This window comes from Vigna unguiculata, chromosome 11 (genome assembly GCF_004118075.2).
Source record: "Vigna unguiculata cultivar IT97K-499-35 chromosome 11, ASM411807v1, whole genome shotgun sequence".
Lineage (NCBI taxonomy): Eukaryota > Viridiplantae > Streptophyta > Magnoliopsida > Fabales > Fabaceae > Vigna > Vigna unguiculata.
This window is the reverse complement of record NC_040289.1, coordinates 41,245,464-41,267,926: the sequence shown is the minus strand read 5'-3', so window position 1 is coordinate 41,267,926 and position 22,463 is coordinate 41,245,464. Positions and strand designations below refer to the sequence as shown.

The 22,463-nt window shown below is 34.8% G+C and overlaps 4 protein-coding genes across 5 annotated transcripts; 3 read left to right on the top strand and 1 right to left on the bottom strand.

The window, feature by feature from the left end:
• Nucleotides 1–210: 210 nt before the first annotated feature.
• On the bottom strand, nucleotides 211–3,624 carry LOC114169459 (BAG family molecular chaperone regulator 7). Its single transcript, XM_028054614.1, has 3 exons — nucleotides 2,763–3,624; nucleotides 1,059–1,349; nucleotides 211–639 (listed from the first exon to the last, which is right to left on the bottom strand). The coding sequence occupies exons 1-3, from the start codon at nucleotides 3,489–3,491 to the stop codon at nucleotides 406–408; spliced, it is 1,254 nt and encodes a 417-aa protein (XP_027910415.1). The 5' UTR covers nucleotides 3,492–3,624; the 3' UTR covers nucleotides 211–405.
• A 4,565-nt stretch (nucleotides 3,625–8,189) lies between these two features.
• On the top strand, nucleotides 8,190–13,774 carry LOC114168422 (COP9 signalosome complex subunit 4). Its single transcript, XM_028053218.1, has 15 exons — nucleotides 8,190–8,392; nucleotides 8,596–8,727; nucleotides 8,815–8,966; nucleotides 9,707–9,810; nucleotides 9,921–9,981; nucleotides 10,320–10,412; nucleotides 10,512–10,612; nucleotides 11,713–11,821; nucleotides 11,908–11,952; nucleotides 12,028–12,096; nucleotides 12,175–12,266; nucleotides 12,371–12,413; nucleotides 12,742–12,801; nucleotides 13,029–13,088; nucleotides 13,560–13,774. Exons 2-15 carry the CDS (start codon nucleotides 8,598–8,600, stop codon nucleotides 13,632–13,634), a joined length of 1,194 nt encoding a protein of 397 aa, XP_027909019.1. The 5' UTR covers nucleotides 8,190–8,392; nucleotides 8,596–8,597; the 3' UTR covers nucleotides 13,635–13,774.
• Nucleotides 13,775–16,057: 2,283 nt separating this feature from the next.
• Nucleotides 16,058–17,711, top strand: LOC114169151 (pentatricopeptide repeat-containing protein At5g66520-like). Its single transcript, XM_028054190.1, has one exon. The coding sequence runs from the start codon at nucleotides 16,066–16,068 to the stop codon at nucleotides 17,545–17,547; it is 1,482 nt and encodes a 493-aa protein (XP_027909991.1). The 5' UTR covers nucleotides 16,058–16,065; the 3' UTR covers nucleotides 17,548–17,711.
• Nucleotides 17,712–17,997: 286 nt separating this feature from the next.
• Nucleotides 17,998–21,869, top strand: LOC114168148 (autophagy-related protein 3). 2 transcript variants are annotated; one of them, XM_028052881.1, is made up of 10 exons: nucleotides 17,998–18,333; nucleotides 18,616–18,686; nucleotides 18,840–18,956; nucleotides 19,045–19,211; nucleotides 19,542–19,627; nucleotides 20,259–20,310; nucleotides 20,756–20,821; nucleotides 20,945–21,072; nucleotides 21,315–21,416; nucleotides 21,607–21,869. In XM_028052881.1, the coding sequence occupies exons 1-9, from the start codon at nucleotides 18,173–18,175 to the stop codon at nucleotides 21,409–21,411; spliced, it is 945 nt and encodes a 314-aa protein (XP_027908682.1). In that variant the 5' UTR covers nucleotides 17,998–18,172; the 3' UTR covers nucleotides 21,412–21,416; nucleotides 21,607–21,869. The 2 variants fall into 2 exon arrangements, with proteins under 2 accessions (XP_027908682.1, XP_027908683.1); XM_028052882.1 differs by having other exon boundaries at nucleotides 18,003–18,333; nucleotides 19,554–19,627.
• Nucleotides 21,870–22,463: the final 594 nt, after the last annotated feature.

Below are 22,463 nucleotides of genomic sequence, written 5' to 3'. Positions count from 1 at the left end.
ACTCAGTGCCACTTAAATCATGAATGAATGAGACATTTCAACCGCAACACAGCAATACAACAACTCAGGCAATGGTCAAACTGCACAGAATGCATATTCTCATACCATAAAAAAGCAACATAACAACGTGCCAAGCAATAATCACTAAAGTACAATGCATGCAATCTTTTCAATCTACCAATCTAAAAATGTTTTCAATTTACTCTAAAATTGAGGGAAAATACTGATGAATTAATAAAACACAGTAGATTTTTCCATTCAGAATGTGCCAAAAAGTTCAGAAAAACAACCATGGGATGAAAAGCCTAAATTTAGAAGTCTTTCAAACATACGTCTACCAACAAACTACAACAGCAGAAGGAAAGCATGGAATACTAGGATAATATTAGGTTTTTGATCTCACAGTTATGCTTCAAAGGTGTTGCTGCTATTATTCTCTGCTTCTTCAAGCATTTGCACAACCTGTGCAACCCCTTCTTCAATTTCCTTCCGGATGACTCCATCGGGCATATCAAATGTCCTTCTTTTGAAGGACAGTGATGCTGATCTTCCACCAGGCTGGGGGTCCACCACATCAAGCATTGCTTCTAGCTCATCCACCATTGACCTCTTCGCTGATCTCACCATAATATCAGCTCCCTACAAAACAGAATATAAACAAACCTGTTAGATAAACCAGTAAATGGCTGTGTTGAACTTATATTTTATCATGATTCACATCATCAGAGTCACTATTCAAATTTCCAGAAATAATGAGAATTTCCATTACTAATTCCTAAACCAAACATACATGGAGAGGCACTTAGATGAGACACCGCATCCAGTAAGATTCTCCAACGATTAAACAAGGTAGTGAGGATTATGATGAACACAATATGAGTTACATATGAATATTCAAACTTGTATATACATGTTTTACTTCTAGGTTGCATTCTACGATCTGGACTACAAAATTAAGTTACAGATCAACTACCAAATTAACATCTGGTATGGTATTTAGCAGAGTTCAAAATTGTGGAAAAAGTTCAATCTAATCGATAAAGAGAGATCTATCATACCTCAATGGCATCAACAGTGAGGAGCAAGACGATGATTTTCTCAGAAAATCGCTGGCGTTCCTCTGCATCGCGAGCTACATGACGTCGGTAAGAGAAGTTATTGAACTGGGCTCTGATTTCCTTTAATTTAGATTTTGCAACAGCCAGTTCTCTAAGGGCTCGGAGAGCTTTTGACCTACGGATCAAGTAAGCTCTAAAGCTGATCTGGATCAACAAAGCAGCATCTTGAGGAGACACATCCTTCCTTTTGCCCCTATCATTTTGCACAGCTCCAAACCTCTTGGCAAATGCCTTCATCAACAAGAAGTTGGATACAAAAAGAACAACTCAGCATACTGATAATCTTCCAAATTCTAAATTCTAAATATAATAACATTTATGAGTATGAATGCACAATTCATAAAAAAGAAATCAAAGATAAAGGTGAAAAGTAGCTAATATTCAGTCTGCTATCTGATAAAAAGTTTAACAAAGCATCTCCCTATGCCAGAGCACAATTAGGATTAATGAGCAACCGCTAATAAGAAAAAAACTCATTGTCAACAGGATATGAAGTTAATGTTTATGAACAAGAATTTAGCCATGACTCGGGCCTTTTGGGTTTTACTTGCACCTGCATATCTTCAATCCCCCCTGTCCCATTTTTCTTTACTATTTTGGATAATAAAACAACAAACAAAAGTCAATACATTGAATAAAAATACAATTACATAAGTGAACTCGTGTAACTACAAATCGAAAGATGTTGTCAGAAGCAGTACATATTATCCCAAGTAGAACTATAACGTGAGCAGATTCAAGCAGAAGAGAGTCCACAAGGAGAGATAAACACGTGCAAATTGTTTCCAGAATATACAGGTTTGTATTAACAGATCAACAAAATTTAGAAAATATACATTTGCACGTTATTTTTATTTCAAATGGGACAAATGCAAGGCATGAAAGAAGTAGTTAAATGGACAGCAAATGCGCGTCAGTAAACTTTCAAATGGAGCACACCTTCCATAGCTCGGGTTCGAGCTTCTAATGCCATAGTTACTAGTTACCAATTTGCACTGTGTATTTCATTATATTATGAATCACAGAGCACATAGGTAACCAGTAATGTTAATTTAACAAGATCTGTCCATATACACCGACCATTTAATCCTATCTAGCCATACAATGGGCTACAAAGATACCATTCATTCCCAATCCGAATCAAAATGTTCAACTAAGTCTTCACAATTTTCCATTTATCAAATCCTTTTTGTTTCCTAAAATGGATCAGTTAGATTATTCAGACTGGATAAAAATTTGTAACTTTCACTTTGGGGAAGGTAAAGGGAAGCACACTGCATTATAACTGTCATAAGCACAAATCATCATTCACCTCAAGTAATGTTTCAAGTTAAACATGTTCCCTACTTCTTACTGACTCGTCTACACAGACTCACACCCAAAAGAAAATAAACCCAAGTAAAGATACACCAAGGTGCAAGCAATAGCTGATGACCATGGAAAGTAAGAAAAGACATCGCATTAATCAACTTAACGGTCTAAATCCAAACGCATCACTGTCACATGACCCTGATAATGACCCCAACACTTGCTCACCCACCAACAACCAAATTATTGAGCTGCCAATTAAAAGTCACAAATTTAAAGCTACGAAAACAAACAAGATCACACAAAAAATTTGAAGAATGTAGAAGCCTAACCAACCTGTCTCAAAACCACATCTCTGTGATTACTTGGCTCGTGAATTTCCACAATGCGCAACCCATTTCCCTTCTTCTTTTCCTTCTCCTTCTCCTTCTCCTTCTCCTTCTCCTTCACCTTCTCCTTTTTCTCAGCATCTCCACTTTCCACCTGAAACGTGTACTTCCTAGAGCTCCCACTGTTAGTCCCTTTTCCCGAGATCTCAGCCGTCCACTTAACGTTCTTCGCAACACCCTTCACCAACTTCTTCTTCTCCTCTTCCTCCTCACCCTCACTCTCCACCTGAATCGTCCACGTCACATTCTTATCCTTCACCACCTTCTTCACCTGCTTCTTCTTCTTCTTCTTCTCTTCCTCAACGATCTCCGCAACCCACTTGTACTTCCTGTCAAACCCATTCTTCTCCGCTCCCTTGATCTCCGCCGTCCAAGTGTACTTCCGATCGCCGCCGATCAGCCGGTCAAACCGCGACTCCAGCTCCGCCACCCGGTCGCCCAGGCTCTGCAAGCGCAACTCGGTCTCGAGCTGCCTCTCCGCGCGGCGGTAGGCCAACGACGGCGCGTGAAGCAGATCCGCGACGGCGTCGAAAGGGCTGGGAGCTACCAACAGGTCGAGATCAAGGTCAAGAGAGTGTTCGAAAAAGGAGGGGAAAGTTAGGGTTTGGAAGGGTGAGGAGTAGCAGAATGGGAATGGTTGTTGTTCAATGAGCTCAAATCGCTTGAATCGGCTCATGGTGAGCGAGTGAGTGGACTCGGTGTGAACTCGGTCGGAATTGAATTAGGAATATTATAGTGAACGATCAGTGTCAGCGATGATTCATTGTGATGTTGAAAGGGAATGGTTGGGTTTAAAGAAAGAGGGGAATGAAGATGACGACAAAGAAATGAGGGGTACGAGGACGCAGTGGAACGGAAATGATGAGGGCAAATCGGGAATTTCGACATGGATATTCAAAGTGGGTCCCGCGTTTATGATTTTGCTCCTGCGACGCAATGTGAATATGTTTTGTGGTTTGGTTTGCCATGTGAAGCGAGCATTGTTTTGTTACCTTTTTCTCATTTCGTCACCACTTTCTCACTGTTCGGTTTTTAATTAAAGTTAACTTTTTCAAACTCTTTTGTCGAATTTTCAAGTCCCTTAAAGAGAAAGTTATGGTGTATTTGTCAACATTGTTATAAGAAAATCAAATACAGGTTGCAAATTCAAATCTAGAAAATATACAGATCCACGGAAAGTAAAAGGAACTTTTTCACACGTACCCACAATAAAAAGTGAAAAACAATCAAACATAAAAGAATTCAAAAATTATTTTAAAGTACTAAAAAAAGCGTTAGTGAGGATGTTTTGTTGCTTTAATTTGTTGCTTTAATATAATAATGTCATATGCATGTTAGCTATGGATGGCAGAGCGGGATCGAGACAAGTTTTGCTATTTTATGTTTATCTCTAACAAAAAAAATTATTTACTTTTATATTTTAACTTAGTATCAAATTTATTTATTGTCTCATCACATAACACGGTATATACTCATATATACCTTTTTATTATTTTAATATTAATTAATTAATTTTTAAAAAATAACATAAAATAACAGTAAAAATAATATAATATTATTAAATATTTAATATTAAAAAAGATGTTTGTTTTTTTAATATTAAATATTTATAAATATATTATAATTATACATATTTTAAATTAGAATATTAAATAAGATTTCATAATAATCAAAATATTATTAAATTAATAGAATTTAATAGATAAACTTTTAAAATAATTTTAAAAAATATAAAAAAAAGATAAATATTTAAATTAACAAACATTTCAAATGGTTGTTTATTTCGACGGGATATAAATAAATAACAAATAAAAATATTTAAAATAATAATAAATGTGTGTTTTGGAAACAATGAGAACACTAAGTGAAATCGCAAAAAGAAAAACAATCTTATGACATGAAAACAAAATTTCTGAAAGATCTAAATAAATAAATTTAAATATCAACATAATTGTCTTGGAAACAATTTTAGAAAACATCGAATGAAATCGCAAAGAAAACAAATGTATAATTAAAGTCATGATAAGATGAAAAATATCTTAGAGACTTAAAAAAATAAATTCAAATATTAATATAGTGGATGGTTGAGAGATAACAAAAATTATTTTTGAAAATAAAAAAGTTATTCAAATAGAACAAAAATTAATAATTTAAAAAAATATATAATTTGTGTATATAACCTAATAAATTAAATGTTTATACTATTGAACATTTAAATTGAGAATGTTAAACATTATCATATGAAAAAATACAAAATACATAAAAATATTAAAAATTAGTATAAATATTCAAATGAGAGATATCACAAATATTTAATTGGCATACATCATTTAAAAATAATTGCATTAAGGTTGTGATAAGACAAAAAAATTAAAAATACGAATGAATTTTATGATAAACAAAACAATTAAAAGACATAAAAATATTATAATATATATATATATAAGCATTTTAATACTTTAAATATAAATGATATTATGCAGGACATGAGACGAGAACAGGACATGTATATATGTTTCCATACAAATATTTAGTCAATACATAAAATTTTCCTCATAACAAAGACAAATTCGGATAATATCTACATACGAGTTTATTTGTGATTTAAATTGTGTTATGTGTATTTGTGTTTTATTATAGTACAATTTTGTGCTATATATTGGGATAGAAAAATGTAGGTGTGAATTTACAATAGCAGAGGAGTAGAGGTGTTACTTTAGTCTTGAGAATAATTTGTAATATATATTTTGAATTATATTCTTTTAGATAAAATCTTTTAAGGTAAATTTTGTTTTTATTTTTAACTTGGTATCTTGATGAATGTAAATGTATTCGTGTGTATACTATTTTGTTCTAAATAAGGGGTAGATGACCTGCTACATGATAATAAATACTGAGATAGTCGTTTAGTTGAACAAGTAATAGGGGTATGTGCACTTTAGGTAAAGTGTTATATCATGTATGTAAAATCATTTTGTAGTGTTGTCATTTTGTACACACACACACACACATATATATATATATATATATATATATATATATATATATATATATATATATATATATATATATATATATATATATATATTAATCTTTTATTTGATTTCAAATTTTGGTCGTGTTGTTTGTTTCATTACCATTATGTTTGGCCTATTACCTTTTTTGGATTTAACGTTATTTCCTAAAAGAATTTTGCATTTAATACTTTGAAGATGTTGTCATCTTTCCGTGTTATTTAATGTTAGTTTAATTTCGTTTTAAAGTTGTTATGTAAGTGTCAAAACGGGATAATTCAATCTGATTTGGACATTTTCATTCTTCATCCGTTAAAACGAGTTGTATAAGACTAATTTGTTTCTAAAAAACGAATCAGAAACTACAACCCGTTTTATTACAAGTGGGCTTACAGACTAATCATCACTTTTTTTTTACAAAATTAGTTTATATATATATATATATATATATATTATAATTTTTGTATCAATCAAGTAATATCTTTAATTGGATAAATTAAAATAATTATTATATTTATACGTTAAATTATTCTATTATAACTAATAATTGAACTTAATTTTTATGTGTCAATGATTTAAATTATAATAATATTACATATTTACATTTATACAAAAAATATAACATAGAAAATTCAATTTTTATATATATTTTTTAAAACTTTAAAAATAATAAAAATAAAAACGAGTCAACGGGTCAGGAATGAACCAATCCGTCTTTTGGTTCACCAATTTGACGGATTAGACGGGTTGAAAATTTTGACCCGCTCCACATAATGCGAGCATACGGACTAGCTCGCCCTGCATAACGCGGACTCCCGGACCAACCTGCATATTTATTTATTTTTTAAATCTTATAATAAAACTTTCAATGTTTAACAATCTGAGAAACTTTAACAAGTTCAAAAAATTAAGCAAGGATTTTGAGGAGTTAAATGATAAATTAATAATTCAACGTTTTCATCGTATTCATGTTTGTACTTTGGTATACATAATGTATTAATCAAATTTTTGCACAGTACAAAATATATAATATTTGCCGTTTTCAGTCATACAATAATTTGAAACGTTTATGCAAAAGTCCAAAAAAAAAAAGTAACTTATATACACATGTGCAAGGTTTTTTCTTTTTATGCGGGCCAACAAGTTTGTCCACATGGACCTTAGACTTCTACGGATCAGCGCTTAACGTCTTCACCTGCCTCACTTTTTTTTGCGAACCAAAACCATATTGTCACCTCAATTTATAATGGGGTTTTTATTATCTATTGAAGTATTTAAAGTATAATATCTATTCAATATTCGTTTATTTATTTTTTAATTATTATATAGAAGCAAGAACATTTAATTTTACGGATTAAAAGTTAGAGCACATCAATATTTAGTATTTTAAAAAAAGAAAATGCAATGCATTACACAGGTAAAAATATTAGTGGTTCATAAGATGAAATATTGCAGCTCATCGAGAACCACTGAAATAGGTTGTTTTAAATATTAAAATTCAAAAGTTGTAAATAGAAAAAATGTTCATTAAATATTACTAGCCACTTTCTCGATAAAGATTAATTATCAACTAACATGATGAAAATTACGTACTAATAAAACGGCTAAACAAGATTTTCGCTTTATTTTTAATAAAAAAAATATTTATAATTTCAGCTGTATTTGTGGATGGCATATTTTTTTCTCATTAGAAAATGTTGTCTGTAAGATACTAAACTTTATATTCCATATTAATAAAAAAATATAATAAATAACTATAATTGAACAGCAGGACTTCAATTAGTTGAATTCAGAATGTTTTTGACTACCAACAGGTCCATATCAATAAAAAAATGAATTCAGGAAGGTAATTGTTTCCTGCACCCCGTTAATTTCTTTCTGCACCCATCCATTCTAGAAAATAATAATTTTATTTTTTTAGAAGTGACTTCCAAATTATTAATTTCATAACAAGCTTTCTAGAATAGTATTTCAAGAACTTTCGGGATTCATTTTTCAGAATAGATTTTTGGAACAATTTTTTTAAAATGTATATAATACTTTCAAAACTATTTTTTCCTGAACATTTCTATACGAAGTATGCTTCGGAAATAATTCTCCACAACATATAATGTATATTAAGTATTTTTTTCTCCTTTTCTTTGTGGTGGTGGCGGTGGAGCATCGGCGGTCGCAATAGCAGCGGTGGTGTTATGAAATGGGGAAGGATATTTGAGTACTTTTCTATATTGTTGGGTATAGGAAAAATTTGATTGGGGTTCAGGAAGCAATTGCCATTCAGTAATCGTAGTTAATATTTAGGCCCAGCCCAAAGAAAGCAAGAAATAGAAGGTGCAGGCCCAAGAAAACGAATGTTGGAAATTTGTTTGGGTCAAATGAACCGGGTGGAACAATTTCATTACCAATTGACAATTTACGAAGGGAAAAGAGTTGAGTTCAGAGTTGAAATTCGAGAGTTTGTCGTTGATTCCAATTCACGACGGAGGAGTGAGGAATAACAACCTCCACGGGCCGCCAAACCTGTAACTGTCGGCGACGCTCAACCTTCCTACAACGCCGATAGGTAAACCGATTTCACTCTTCACTGCGTAAACACTATCTTTTCAGCGCTTATTTATTAATGTATTTGTGTTTGGTGTTTTTTTATTTGTGAATGATCACGAGCTGCTCGAAATATTGAAGAATCGGAAGTTTTACACTAGTTTTTCTTAATTTAGGTTTTATAGATTTTATTGCATTGTGTTGATGAATGCTAACGTGCAACAGTGATGGAGAGTGCTTTTGCAAGCGCTTCTGCGATTACAGACCAGAGGCAAAAAATAGAGCAGTATAAGAGCATACTCGCTGCTGTCATTTCGTCTAATGACATTGCTCAGTCTAGGAAATTCATAGATCACAGTTAAGTATCTTTTTTCTCATCTAGGGTTTCTTGTGGTTGGTGTTCCTCCATTTCAAGCTCTCAGACCTTCATATTTCGTATTTCAGTGCTATCAGATGATGTTCCATTAGTAGTGTCGCGGCAGCTTTTGCAGACTTTTGCTCAAGAGTTGGGAAGATTGGAGCCTGAGATACAGAAAGAGATTGCTCATTACACTCTTGCCCAAATTCAGCCTCGTGTTGTGTCGTTCGAAGAGCAGGTTTAATTTTTGTATATTCAGCTGAAATACTGCATGCTTGTATTGTTTTATTTCGGCAAATAGGAAAGTTTTTGTTATTACTACTTAATTGCAATTGGTATTTGGTATTTAGTATTTTGAGGCCAAGAACACAATTATTTTATATCTACGCCACTTTGAAAACATGCTTGTCATTTTCTTGACTAACTCTGTCCTCACTTCGCTATTAATAAATTATTATTTGGTCTAATATTTGCTTATTTAGGGATAAAATTATGTGATGCAAAAGATAAACGGAAAAAAAGTTAGATTTAGTTATTTTAAACACAACTTTTGCGCTCTCTAGTGTAATTGTATAAATTTAGTGAGGTAGTGGCTGGGAGAGGAAATAGTCATTCTTTTGCTATCAGAATCACAAATGTAGTTATGCTTGCAAAAGATTTTGTCAAAAAGGTATCTCTGCTTCTATCCCAGTCAAAAGGGTTTTTGATGCATGGAGAAGTTGAAAGACAAAGTGAAGTTAGATTTTAAGGAAAACAAATAAAATTCACTTTTTCCAAAGTAAAATTCTATTAGGAAACTGGTTACTTGTAATTGTGAATGGTTCTTGCTTCAAAGCAAAAAATGTTTCTCATCATCTCTTCATATATTTTTTGTTTTGATCCATCATCCTATTATGGTGAAGTATACATTTTTCCTTCTTCTTGTATTCGGCCTACTCAATTCAATTACTCTAATGGCCACTTGTTATTTTATTACAGGTTCTAGTTATTAGAGAGAAACTCGCTGAGCTTTATGAATCCGAGAAGCAATGGTCAAAAGCTGCTCAAATGCTCAGTGGTATTGACCTTGATTCAGGAATGAGGTCTCAGAATTTCTTACCTCCCATATTTATGTGCTCATGTAAAGTATTATAATTCTGTCGAATTTGAGAATGTCACCTTCACTTATTTGCACTTTGATTTATTTTATCAGGGTGATTGATGATGCATTCAGGTTGTCAAAGTGTGTCCAAATTGCTTGTTTATACCTTGAGGTATCTGACTCTTTTGTGCACTGAAATTCATGTTTGATTTGAAGTAGCGGCTAAGACCAAAATGGGAGTCATAACAATTGACACGCATGAGTATCTATGATTTTTATAGTCTCAAAGCATGTCCTACCTATTCTTGTTCTACATCTTCATATTCAAGAGGACAATGTTTTTATAACTGGAATATTCACGTTCCTCATACACTTAAGCACGTACATAAGGAATAATTTTAATTTTGTAAGTATGGGGGCATCTGTTCCCTATTTAAAAATATGATTGGTATACTTGCTATTAATGGAAGACGAGTCATAATTTATTTGGAAACAAATTTTGTTTTGCAGGATGATGATGCTGTTAATGCTGAGGCTTTTATTAATAAAGCATCATTCTTGGTCAGCAGTAGTCAGCATGAAGTACTCAATTTAAAGTACAAGGTTTGAAAATGATAACTGCTTAGGTGTAACTGAGCCAAAAGAGGGATGCTTGAGAGTAGCCTTACCTGTTTTTCCATTTTTGTTCCTATTTGTTTTCAGGTTTGCTATGCAAGGATCTTAGATCTGAAGAGAAAGTTTTTGGAAGCAGCATTGCGGTATTATGATATATCTCAAATTGAGAAAAGGAAAATAGGAGACGAGTATGTACCTTCGGTGTTATCTTTTCCTCGTTTTAGTTTTTTCATAATCATTTTTGTGAGTGAAGGGAATCTGTTTGCATGCATCTGAATTCTGTGTCACATTGCCTCCCTTTATTGTAGTTGGAAGAGTATCTTGTGTTTGCCTATATGTTCTTCAGCTTAGATTTTCTTTTCTAGATACTATTGTTGCATATCCCATAATTTAGAGCTTGTCGTAATTGAGAAAATAAGGGATTGTTTGGTTTCATAAAATGTTCTGTATACATTCTTTGTTGCAACTGTTATCATTTTGTTCTGTTTTCAAGTATTTGTGTAAGAAAAATAAAAATAATTCTATGTTGATCTATATATATTCTATCCCAATTTTTGAAATTAGAAACAAAGTGAATACTAGGTGACCATTTTTATAATTAAAAGTAAAAGCAGAACAATTTTTGAAATAAAATAGCCCCTAAGTTTCTGACTAACAACTATACAGGGATGCTCGACAGAATGCTCAGTATTTGTGTGCCTGATATATGTGCCAGAGTATGAAAACCTTTGACATTGTAAACAGAACTGTGTTGTTTGTGCTTGGAAGCAGTCACAAACTGTGTTCAATGGCAATCCGCCATTGGAAAGTGGGACAATGCATATACAAGCACACACTGTCAATTCATGTGAAGTTTTGGCAAACTGTGATATATTTGTTAATATTGTCCATTACATGATAAATTCATGGAAATTAGTTAGTGGGGGACTTTGGTAATTCTTATCATAATAATCACATTTTTTTGGTCCATAATTAATCTAATTCCAAAACTGCAGTTCAGCTCGGTTCGCAAACAGTATTACTTCATGATTAACACTCTATATTTCAATGTTGTATCTCATCATTTATTAGACCAAATGAACTTAACATGTGATGTGAGGGAGGGTCTAATGATGATAAATGTTGTACATATCCTTGACCTTCAACTTTACTGACCCTAATCTGAAATGAAACCTATATTTGTTATAACTTTGCATGTGTCCATTGCGGTTTATGTTTAGCCTATATTACATATAATTATTTCTTGAATGGCATTACTTATTACATGGATTGAATTATAATGTTATAGGGAGATTAATGAAGAAGCACTTGAACAAGCTTTATCTGCTGCTGTTACATGCACGATATTGGCAGCTGCAGGACCTCAGCGTTCCCGTGTTCTTGCTACTCTGTACAAGGTGAATGCTTCACTCATTAAACATTTTAAAAGTCCTGTTTGGAAAGGTCAAGTTTCATCACATTACGGTTTGTGGGATTGGATTAGGATGAGCGGTGTTCAAAGTTGAAGATCTATCCAATATTGCAGAAGGTATTTCTCCCCCACTAATCATGTCTTGTATGGCTCTCCGCTTGGATCATAGTATCTGAATCTCTTCTACATCAGGTTTATTTGGAGAGAATTCTAAGAAAACCAGAAATTGATGCTTTTTCAGAAGAATTGAAACCACATCAGGTTATCTAAATTTATATTGTATCTTCATAGTTTTGGGAGTCATATTAGGCATGCCTCAGGTTTTACTTCTTCCCACAGAAAGCTCTTCTTCCAGACAATTTCACTGTGCTGGACCGAGCTATGATTGAGCATAATCTTCTCAGCGCGAGCAAACTTTATACTAATATCAGGTTTAGGAAATTATACTATCTGCTTACTTCTTTCTTATAACTACATTATTTTAACATTATTACTTTTGTGTTTCATGCATCTTAATCTCCGTATGCCTGTGCAGCTTTGGGGAGCTAGGCACGCTGTTGGGGATCCCACCTCACAAGGTATGAACTATTGATAATGGTTCCTTTTATAGAAAGAAACACACTTCTCTATTGAATTTACTTTATGTCCGTTTTTCACATGAAGATATATTTATTTCTTTACACTTGAGTAAATTGCTCGTGGGTATTTTTTGGGGGTGCTTGCTACACATTCTAACACTCTCGATAGAAAGTTACACAATCATGCTTGAGACCATCAGAATGCGTGAATTAATTGAGTGTGGTAGAGAGTGTGAAAATGATATTTCTCTCTTTAATGTCTTTGGTTGTAGAGTTTGTTAGATTTTATTTGTGTTAGTTTTTCTCTCTTAACAGTTATTTTTCGCAGGCTGAGAAGATAGCATCAAGAATGATTTATGAGGATAGGATGAGGGGATCTATCGATCAGGTATAAATAACCATTGAACTCTGTTTATGAAAAAAACTAACGATAATAGAAATAATAATTAAAGGAATCTTCTTGTTGGACTGCTAGATGGTAATTAGGAAAAGGGTTTGGGGTATGATGCCAGGGGGAGCTATTAGCTTTTCTGAGAGTGAGGAAAACATTATTGTTAGGTTTTTATTTTGACCTCTTTGAGGAGCAGTGGCCAATTTTTGTGTGATTTATTGCAGGTTGAAGCAGTCATACATTTTGATGACGACACTGAAGAGTTGCAGAGATGGGACCAACAGGTAATTTTGTTATAAAGATCTGATATCACCAGATGCAGTGGTTATCAGTGGATTAAATAAATAATCAGGGAATCTCCACCCCAACTGGGGCGGCTTCCTAAATTTGTGAAATTTCCAGTGAAATAATTGGATTCTTTTAAAGAAAATATGAATAGCTAAAACTCTGAAAAATTAGACATTCTTTCCAATTTGAATCGTTCTCTTGATTAACGAATCTCAAATGAATTATTTGGTTTTCAGTTTAAGTTTATGATGTATACCAATTCCTATGAGCCTGAAGTATGTTGCATTTTGTGCCTGAATGTACTTATAGAATGAACCGTTGCGTTGTATGTGTGAACCTATGAGTTCATTGGCACATATTCTTTGAGGACCATATTGTTTAATTCACTAGCGTGTTGTGCCGCTTTAGTAGCATCCTTCAACGGTTCATTTTCCTCAAGCTTTTACTAATGATGGATTTCGTTGCAGATTGTAGGCCTCTGTCAAGCCCTCAACGATGTTTTGGATAGCATGGCCAAGAAGGGTTTTCCGGTTCCTGTTTAACGTGGATGATTTTGACAATTTCTTTGTTTATACATTCTTAGTAAAGCATATTTTTTTTTTCTCTTGTTGATTTTTTGTGAAGTTCACTATACAAATGATACCATTAATTTCCTCATATATTAGATTCAAAATTCGGTTTATCCAAGGGCTTGTTTAATTACTGCTTATGGGGAGATAAATTTATTCAGGAAATCTTTTGTGGATATATGACGTTGTCTACTTATTTCTTGTCCATTGGATTTGATCATCAAATATATTTATTAACAAAAAGGATTTTGTTCCACTACTTTTGGTAAAAACATTAGCAGGACCATCTAGGAAAAAAAACGCAGTGGTTCTTCTATTATTCATTTCCAAACAATTAAGTTATTGCGACAAAAAGTGGTACTTTTCCCATTTTTTTTCTATAAAAATCATCCACGCTATTTCATCTCAGAACTGAGTATTTCAGGATATTAAAGAAGGGTACCTTCTGAAGCAAGGAAATGTTCCAAGATTTTGTACGATGCAGGAAAGAAAGTCCTGTCACATACCATTATGTCCACCGTAGGAAGGTGGATAATATTTACAATTATATGATAGAAATAAAATAAAATATATATTAGTTTAGTATCAATATAAAAACAAGAATCTTACATCAAAATAACTACAATATTTCATAAATCACAAGTTAATTAGTGTAGCTATTCCAAATTTCATTTATTTAATTAATATGATATTGCATTCTTAATTTATACAAGGATATGTGTAGCTGAGTTATTTCCCAAGAGCTTAAAACAAAATACAAAAAATATTGTAATTATCTTTTTAGTAAACTATAACTTGTTTATACATAAACCAATTTGTATAAATTATTTAATTTTTTGTATTTTTTTCCATATTTTCTAATAGAAAAGTTGGCTCAACCAGTTTTCTCTTATAACAAATTTCTCCCATTCTTCATAATTTTTTCCTCTGTACAAAAACATAATAAGTAAAAAATGTATAATCTCTATCACAAGAAAAAATGTACAGTCTCTCATTGAGTATTTACTTAAAAAAATTCTAACGGTACATTTTTAATATATTTGTTTTACCTTTTTGTTGAAGGACTTTCAGTCTTCTTACCCATAGATAAAGAATATATTAATACAAATACATCGCTATCACACCCCTTATTTTGCAGTTTCAATGTTTCTTAGTAATCAAACAGATAGTTTTGGATAAGAAAAAGAATTCAACTTTCCTTCACTCAAGTCACCTTCAGTTTCAATTTACACACCAGATTGTATGAACTGATCTCATTCCGAATTACAAATAAACTGCGTGTAGTAGTGTTGTTGAATGTTTTTGGAAGTACATTGTGTGGAAGAAGCACAGAAGAAAATTTTAACATTAGTAGGTCATACTTCTAAGTTGGAACCGCAAAACTCAGTTCTTCTATATAATAAAACCAGTCAGGAGTATTTAGCATGAAGACGATGAAGGTCATGAGTATCATCCCAATGACAACCCCACAAGCCAGTGCACCACATCTCTCCCCAAACGCACTCTCTCTTCTCTCTTCTTTTTCCAAATCATTACCCTCAAATTCCACAAGCTCCTTCTCCCCTGCAAACTCTTCCAAAAACTCCTCTGCCTCTTCATAATCGGAAGATACCAAATTATCAGATCCATTCTTCAGTTCTCCCGTCTCTTTCTCTTCCTCAACACATTCAGTTTCCTCAGCCACCATACCCTTCTCACCATCAGAATTAAGACAAACCTTTTCTGGGTCTTCAAAATCAACCTTACCAGTTTCATCAAGCGCCTCCCCATCATCGTTGACGCAGGAATCTGTGTTGGAGGAAGTGGAATCCTTGTCCATATCATGACCGTGGTGCCCTGGTCTTGATGAATCCCATTTTTTAAAATTCCTCTCCATTGTGGATAACCACTCTGAGATTTGGTCCAAGTAATGGGGTTGTGAGGGATGAGAAGAGAGTTCAGCAGATAACAGGTTGTTCATGAAAGCGAGTTTCTGTTTGATGTCGCTTGAGGTGGAGTCATGGGAGTGAGTATCGGGGCCAAGCAGCAACGCATCATCCAGCATACCCTGCAGTTCTTCGAGCTTCGCATGCAATATTTTGGAACTCTGTGTCATTTTCCTTCACACACTCTCTCTCTCTCTTTCTTCAAACACAGGCTTTTGTGTTTCCACAAACTGTTCCACTCTTATACAAGGTAACTGCTGTCACATCATTCACTCAACCGTTTTGGTTTTCTTTTTCGTATTCTAGCTTCCAAAACCTCAATAATCATTTCCGAAAAATAATGTCATGTTCTAAGTATACTAAATAGTTTCATAAATGGCCTCAAAATTTGTTTTTTATTCGTGGAACAATTGCTGTGTTGTAAATTGAAATTCCCCTCATGAAATAAAGTTCTGGGAAAAAATTGTTGTTTGGTCGGAATGAGTTCTACCTCACAGAAACACAACCTTGTTCGTCTTCTGGAACAATGTTCAACAATGAGAGAGATGAAGCAAATCCACGCCTACGCCATCACCACCTCCCTCGCTCGCTTCACCTTCATCTCAAGCAAACTCTTGGCTTTCTACGCTCACGCGGATCTCCGCCACGCCCACACCCTCTTCTCTCGCATCCCTTTCCCCACTCTCTTCCACTACAACACCATCATCGCCGCCTTCTCCCGCCGCTCCTCCTCCCTCTTCCTCCGAATGCTAAACGACACCGTTCGCCCCAACGCCCGCACCTTCACCCTCCTCCTCTCCAAAGCCTCCCCTTCTCTCTCCTTCCTCCAACAGCTCCACTCCCTCATCCTCCGCCTCGGCCACCTCGACGATCCCTACGTCGCCACCTCCCTCGTCGCCGCCTACTCCAACCACGCCTGCGCACAAGCCGCGCGCCGCGTGTTCGACGAAAGTCCTGACAAAAACGTCGCGTGCTGCACCAGCCTCCTCACCGGCTACTGCAACAACGGCTTGGTAAACGACGCCAGGGAGGTGTTCGACGCAATCCCCGACAAAAACGACGTGTCGTACAGCGCAATGGTCTCCGGCTACGTCAGAAACGGGTTTTTCCGCGACGCCATTCAGCTTTTTCGTGACCTCAAGAAAAATTGTTTTGCAACCGTGAAGCCCAATAACTCGCTTCTGGCGAGTGTTCTCGGCGCGTGTGCTGCCATCGGCGCGTTCGAAGAAGGGAGGTGGATCCACTCTTACGTACACCGAAACGGAGAGTTAGAATATCACCAAGTTGAGCTCGGAACGGCGTTGATCGATTTCTACGCAAAGTGCGGGTGCGTGGAACCTGCTGAAAGGGTGTTCGGAAAGATGAAAAGCAAAGACGTTGCGGCGTGGAGCGCCATGATACTGGGCCTGGCTATCAACGGGAAGAACCGTTGGGCCCTTGAGCTGTTTGCGGAGATGGAGAAGGTGGGCCCGAGGCCCAACGGCGTTACCTTCATCGGCGTTCTGACGGCGTGCAATGATAAAGAGCTGTTTGGTAGAGCAGTTACATTGTTCGAGTATATGCGTGAGAAGCATGGGATTGCGGCGTGGATTGAGCACTATGGTTGCGTGGTGGATGTGTTGGCTCGCGCCGGGAAGATCGAGGAGGCGGTGGCGTTCATGAGTGGCATGGAAATGGAAGCTGACGGAGCCATTTGGGGGTGTTTGGTGAATGGGTGCTTGATGCATGGCTACGTTGAGTTGGGTCACAGAATTGGGAGATATTTGGTGGAGTTTGAATGTGGGCACGGTGGACGCTACGTTGTTCTGGCGAAGTTCTACGCCGGAATGGGGCGGTGGGAGGCTGTTTCCGACACCCGGAATTTGATGAAACGCAGAGGTGTTCCTCCGCTCACTGCTTCCAGTTTCATAGAGATTCATGCCTCTGCTTCCTCTTCTGAACAACTCTATATCCATTGTTGAACCACTACTGCAAATTGCTACCTTTTACCATTGAACCACTCATGAAAATCCTAAGGTTCATGAGGGGTATATTTATTTATAATGTAAAAAATTTGTTTTTTAAAAAAAAAGTTTTGGTTTTTTGTATCTTTTAATCTAGAACTTTGAGTGAATTTAATCCACAAGTAAACATGTGTTTAAAAAATTGGATAATTTTATAGAAACCTTTATATGTTTAATGCATGTAATTATTTATATTCAAAAAAAATTCTCTAGAAATAAAACTATAACGATTTTTCAAAAATATAACTAAAGATATATTGTAGTTATAATTTTGTCGTATATTACCGAAATTAAAGTTTTGTTTTCCTATGTAACTATTTACTAAAAAATAATAATAAATATTCAGAGGGGAAATCAGAGTTATTATATCAGCCTCTTATGTGATATGAACGATGGTGCCCTTGCCCCTTTGAGTGTTGCTATAAATATATGTTTTCACCAATAGTATACTATTCGACGAGGTGTTGACAAAGGGAACGTGTTGTTGAAGGGACAATCTCAAAAACCTTTCTTCCTCGTACCCTTACCTCTTCCTCCTTCAATCTCCTTCTCAATTTCCCAAAATCTTTGGTGGGAGGAAGAGATGGTTTTGTCTCAGAAGCTTCACGAAGCTTTCAAAGGCACCGTTGAGAGGATCACTGGCCCCCGAACCGTTTCCGCCTTCAAAGAAAAGGGTGTTCTCAGTGTCTCCGAGTTTGTTACCGCCGGCGATAATCTCGTTGCCAAATGCCCCACCTGGTCCTGGTAATTCTAATTCCCCCCTTTGTCTACTTTTCAATCTTTTTCGTCTTTTCTGGTTATGGGTATTGGGTATTTAATTTCACCCTGCCTATTTTATCCCAAAAGTTGCTCCTTTTGGAAGGGATTTCGATTGCACAGCTTGAATGATAGAAGCGCATGGTACTCTTTGAGGATGTCCTGTAGCAAAGGGTTTTCTTTTTTCATATCGTATTAGTAAATGTGGAATTTACTCTAGTATGTAGGCTCTTACCAGCTGTTAATTTTTGTGGTTCTGTTTTTGAATAGGGAATCGGGTGAGCCAGGGAAGAGGAAGCCGTACTTGCCACCTGACAAACAGATATTGATTACTAGAAACGGTATGATTAAGATCTGAGTATGATATGCCTCTATATCATGCGTGATTATTTTGTCTCTGATGTTTGTTTTCCTCTACTGAAAGCAAACAGTATGATCTAGAATGTTCTCTTTCATTATCATACTGATTTTTGGAGTTGCTTAATACTTAACAGTGCCTTGTCTTCGGAGGGCTGCATCTGTTGAAGAAGAATACGAAGCTGCCGGAGGGGAAGTTCTGCTTGATGGTGATGATAATGATGGCTGGCTAGCAACTCATGGGAAACCTAAAGGTATACATTGCTGTTGGACTGGGGGACTTGTTTATTGTGCTTTGGCTTTAATCCTCATAGCTTATGCTTTTACATTTTTTTTTTCAAGAAAACAAATCTGAGGAGGATGATAATTTACCTTCCATGGAAGGCCTAGAAATCAGCAAAAAGAGTTCTATTAAGCAAATTCCTTCTTACATGGGAGCCGAGGATGACGAAGATATTCCGGATATGGCAGACTTCGATGATAATTGCAATGTTGTTGAAAATGATCCTGTAAGTTGATACTGCTGTTTCAGAATAGGGGTTGTGTTTCATAATCGTTCTACATCTATTACTGAATCAAATGAAGGAAAATAGAAATATATAGTCTGCTATTTTCAGATGTAGTAGTGTCAAAGAAATATATATATATATATATATATATATATATATATATATATAGGTAGGTAGAGAAGTTGGGAGATTTTTGGTGTCCATACTTTTCAGAATAATTTTCATATTATCTTTTATTTTTGTTTACTACTGTGTCTTTGTTTATAGCCACCTTTATATTGAATTAAGAAATGTGATTTCTCTAATTATTTGTTCTTATGTTAATGGGAGGCCACTCTTCAGTCCACGTATCTAGTAGCTCATGAACCTGATGACGATAATATTCTACGAACCCGAACTTACGATGTCAGCATCACGTAAGATGAGTTTCAATATAATTTTTCATGTTTGTCATTTTATGCATTCAGTCTATACTTTTAACCCTCAACTAGGCTTATTATGGTATCCCACTATATGATAAATGCTTCATGACTTCAATATCTTCATGTATGTCTATGGCTTCTCTTTGATGTTCTGATTATGGTTGCTTCCACAAAGTTGCTATTTATGATGATATCAGGAAAACCTTGGCATGTGAAATACATTGTTAGTTTGGTTCTGCTACTTCTTTTAAAAACATTTTCACAATTTCAAAAAAAATTTAGTTATAGGCAATTAATTTGGAAACAAAACCGAAACATCTGTAAACTGAATGCTATATTGTTTCTAAGAATTATAAATGTCAAACATTAGCAAACAGGGTTACTTTTTTACATGTTTCTGTGTACAGCAGCATCAGAAGTTCTATGAATTTCTATTTTTGAAGATATCTTATCCTATCTCTTACCTCTTTTCTCTAACACTGTTTTCTGTCTCTCTCCCCCTTCCCTCTTTCCGGCCCCCTCCCCTCCCAACCCCACCCCACCCTAAAAAAAATTCTTGTGTTATAGCAGAATGAAATTGTTTTCTGGCAATGATTTTTAATGTTGGACCCTGCTCATTTTGCAGGTATGATAAATATTATCAAACACCACGAGTATGGCTTACTGGATATGATGAGGTTTGTTTTATTCACTTGATCCTTGTAACTATAATTTAGTCATGTTTGAACTATCTATAGGAGGACTGTGGCAAAGCTACTTGAGTTAGAGATAGAATTACTGATTTAATGCATGGAATAGGTAACTGAAAAAATGATCCGATTGGTAACTTTTGGATCCATCGAAAATGAATGTACTTTTCAAAGTTTTATGAGTACGGAAGGAATAATTTGTGCTGTCCTCTGTTATCTATATGAACTATTGGCACTGTAAAAATGAAGATGTCGCTGACATAAATCTAACTTGAAACCTGTGAAATTTCTTGTCATACTGTATTCTCATTTGACTGTCATGATTTATTTTTAGTTGAAATAGTTGTAGAAACATATAAACCTTTCATCATTTCCAGCTATACCTTGGAAACTTTGTTAATAATTTAATAATTCCATCTCTTTTCGTTGGCAGGCAAGAATGCTTTTGCAGCCAGAACTTGTCCTTGAAGATGTTAGTCAAGACCATGCTCGCAAAACGGTGAGATATTAGATACATAGATAAATGGATGAATAGATAGGCTTTTATTATTAGTTTTTCACCTAATAAAGGCCCTCTCGCTCTAATTCTCATTCTCACAATGTGTAACTAAACTTATGGCAGGTAACAATTGAAGACCATCCTCACTTGCCTGGGAAGCATGCATCTATTCATCCATGTCGACATGGAGCAGTGATGAAGAAAATCATTGATGTGTTGATGTCACGTGGTGTTGAGCCTGAAGTTGACAAGTAAACCCTTTCTTCCTAAGATATTTCTTTCATATGTAGAAATAATTCATCCATATTATATGAGTACTGATACCCCATGTTGTGGCTCCAACAACACAAACTTCCACAGATGTATAGCCATTAGATATGGACTTTACCCCATTTCTTCTAGTTCATGAATCTAATAAAGTGAAGGACCTGTTCGTAATGTTTGAGTGTGTATGAGTATGAGATGATATAATCTCATATACTTGTTTTTGTAGGTACCTATTTCTATTCCTAAAATTTATGGCTTCTGTAATTCCAACAATTGAGTACGATTACACCATGGACTTTGATCTTGGTAGCTCCAGCCATTGACCAAGGTAATTGTGATTATTACTTATCATTTTCTTATTATCTAAATTGCTCACTCTTCCTATCATTTAAGTACTTCACAAGTAATAGTGCCTCATTCCGTGAGTCATGTAAATGTCAATACTCTACCCTGTTAATACTCTCTTTTCATGACAGATATTACTCATTGTGATGATTTGCACTGTTTTAATTTTTCAGATGGTAGCTGGTAGTTTAAGGGGGCATATTGTCCAGTGTTGGTTTTCAGTGATCCAGAGCACCAATGCTTTCTGTTTATTTCTGAGCATAATCTTTGGTTGTCACAAAGTTGGTGTACATGTCATGTAAATTATGACAGTGTGAGTCATGACTATCAATATGTTGGACCAATTTCCTTTAAGATGTGTACATAATTGGCACACAATTCCTATATCTAACGCCATTCTTCTCCCTATAATATAAAATATACAAGGTTAACTCCACTCCTATTGCTACGAAGCATTTTCTGTAGATGCTTCAAAATAGTGTTTGCAAAATTTGTAATTATCAACGAAGATAGGACGTGGGAAAATGTGGCAGAATGTAATATTCAGGAGAAAGCTTTAATCACTAGACTCTGCTATGTCATTGTAATTAATGGCCAGTTATGTAATTATCTAAAGCTTCAAATGGTGAATGAAATTTGGTTTTGACATCACATTTTAAAAAAGCTATAGAATTGTTATTTATGATTAACGAAGCTCTTCGAAACATAAGCAGGTAGTTTTTCAGCAATGAAGACTCAAGAATGTGTTTCTAGTTTGTTTCATGGGCAAAAGTCAATATTCAAATCTCATATCTAATTTAAAAGATCCAATCTATGACTTCTCAAATCAACTACAGATAAAAAGAATAATGATTTATACGTAATTAATTAGAGTGCAAACGTTGCTCTTTATGTATTAGCCATATATGTGTAAATGTTCAACTTTATCAAGTTAAGAAGTTTTTTTTAAGAGAAGTTGATCATTTTAAAAGTCAAAAGTAAAATACTACTACAACTTTTGTATTTTAATATGTGAGGTTTTAAATAACTT

What these genes read in the sequence shown, in the direction of transcription:
- LOC114169459 (XM_028054614.1), bottom strand. Translation starts at nt 3,491, where the DNA reads ATGAGCCGATTCAAGCGATTTGAGCTCATTGAACAACAACCATTCCCA. An exon ending in GAGATGTGGTTTTGAGACAG is followed by an intron (nt 1,350 to 2,762) that starts GTTGGTTAGGCT and finishes TTGTTGATGAAG; the next exon opens with GCATTTGCCAAGAGGTTTGG. An exon ending in TCACTGTTGATGCCATTGAG is followed by an intron (nt 640 to 1,058) that starts GTATGATAGATC and finishes TCTGTTTTGTAG; the next exon opens with GGAGCTGATATTATGGTGAG.
- LOC114168422 (XM_028053218.1), top strand. Translation starts at nt 8,598, where the DNA reads ATGGAGAGTGCTTTTGCAAGCGCTTCTGCGATTACAGACCAGAGGCAA. An exon ending in TACTCAATTTAAAGTACAAG is followed by an intron (nt 10,413 to 10,511) that starts GTTTGAAAATGA and finishes ATTTGTTTTCAG; the next exon opens with GTTTGCTATGCAAGGATCTT. An exon ending in TTCTTGCTACTCTGTACAAG is followed by an intron (nt 11,822 to 11,907) that starts GTGAATGCTTCA and finishes GGATTGGATTAG; the next exon opens with GATGAGCGGTGTTCAAAGTT.
- LOC114169151 (XM_028054190.1), top strand. Translation starts at nt 16,066, where the DNA reads ATGAGTTCTACCTCACAGAAACACAACCTTGTTCGTCTTCTGGAACAA.
- LOC114168148 (XM_028052881.1), top strand. Translation starts at nt 18,173, where the DNA reads ATGGTTTTGTCTCAGAAGCTTCACGAAGCTTTCAAAGGCACCGTTGAG. An exon ending in ATGTTGTTGAAAATGATCCT is followed by an intron (nt 19,212 to 19,541) that starts GTAAGTTGATAC and finishes TGTTAATGGGAG; the next exon opens with GCCACTCTTCAGTCCACGTA. An exon ending in AAGACCATGCTCGCAAAACG is followed by an intron (nt 20,822 to 20,944) that starts GTGAGATATTAG and finishes AACTTATGGCAG; the next exon opens with GTAACAATTGAAGACCATCC.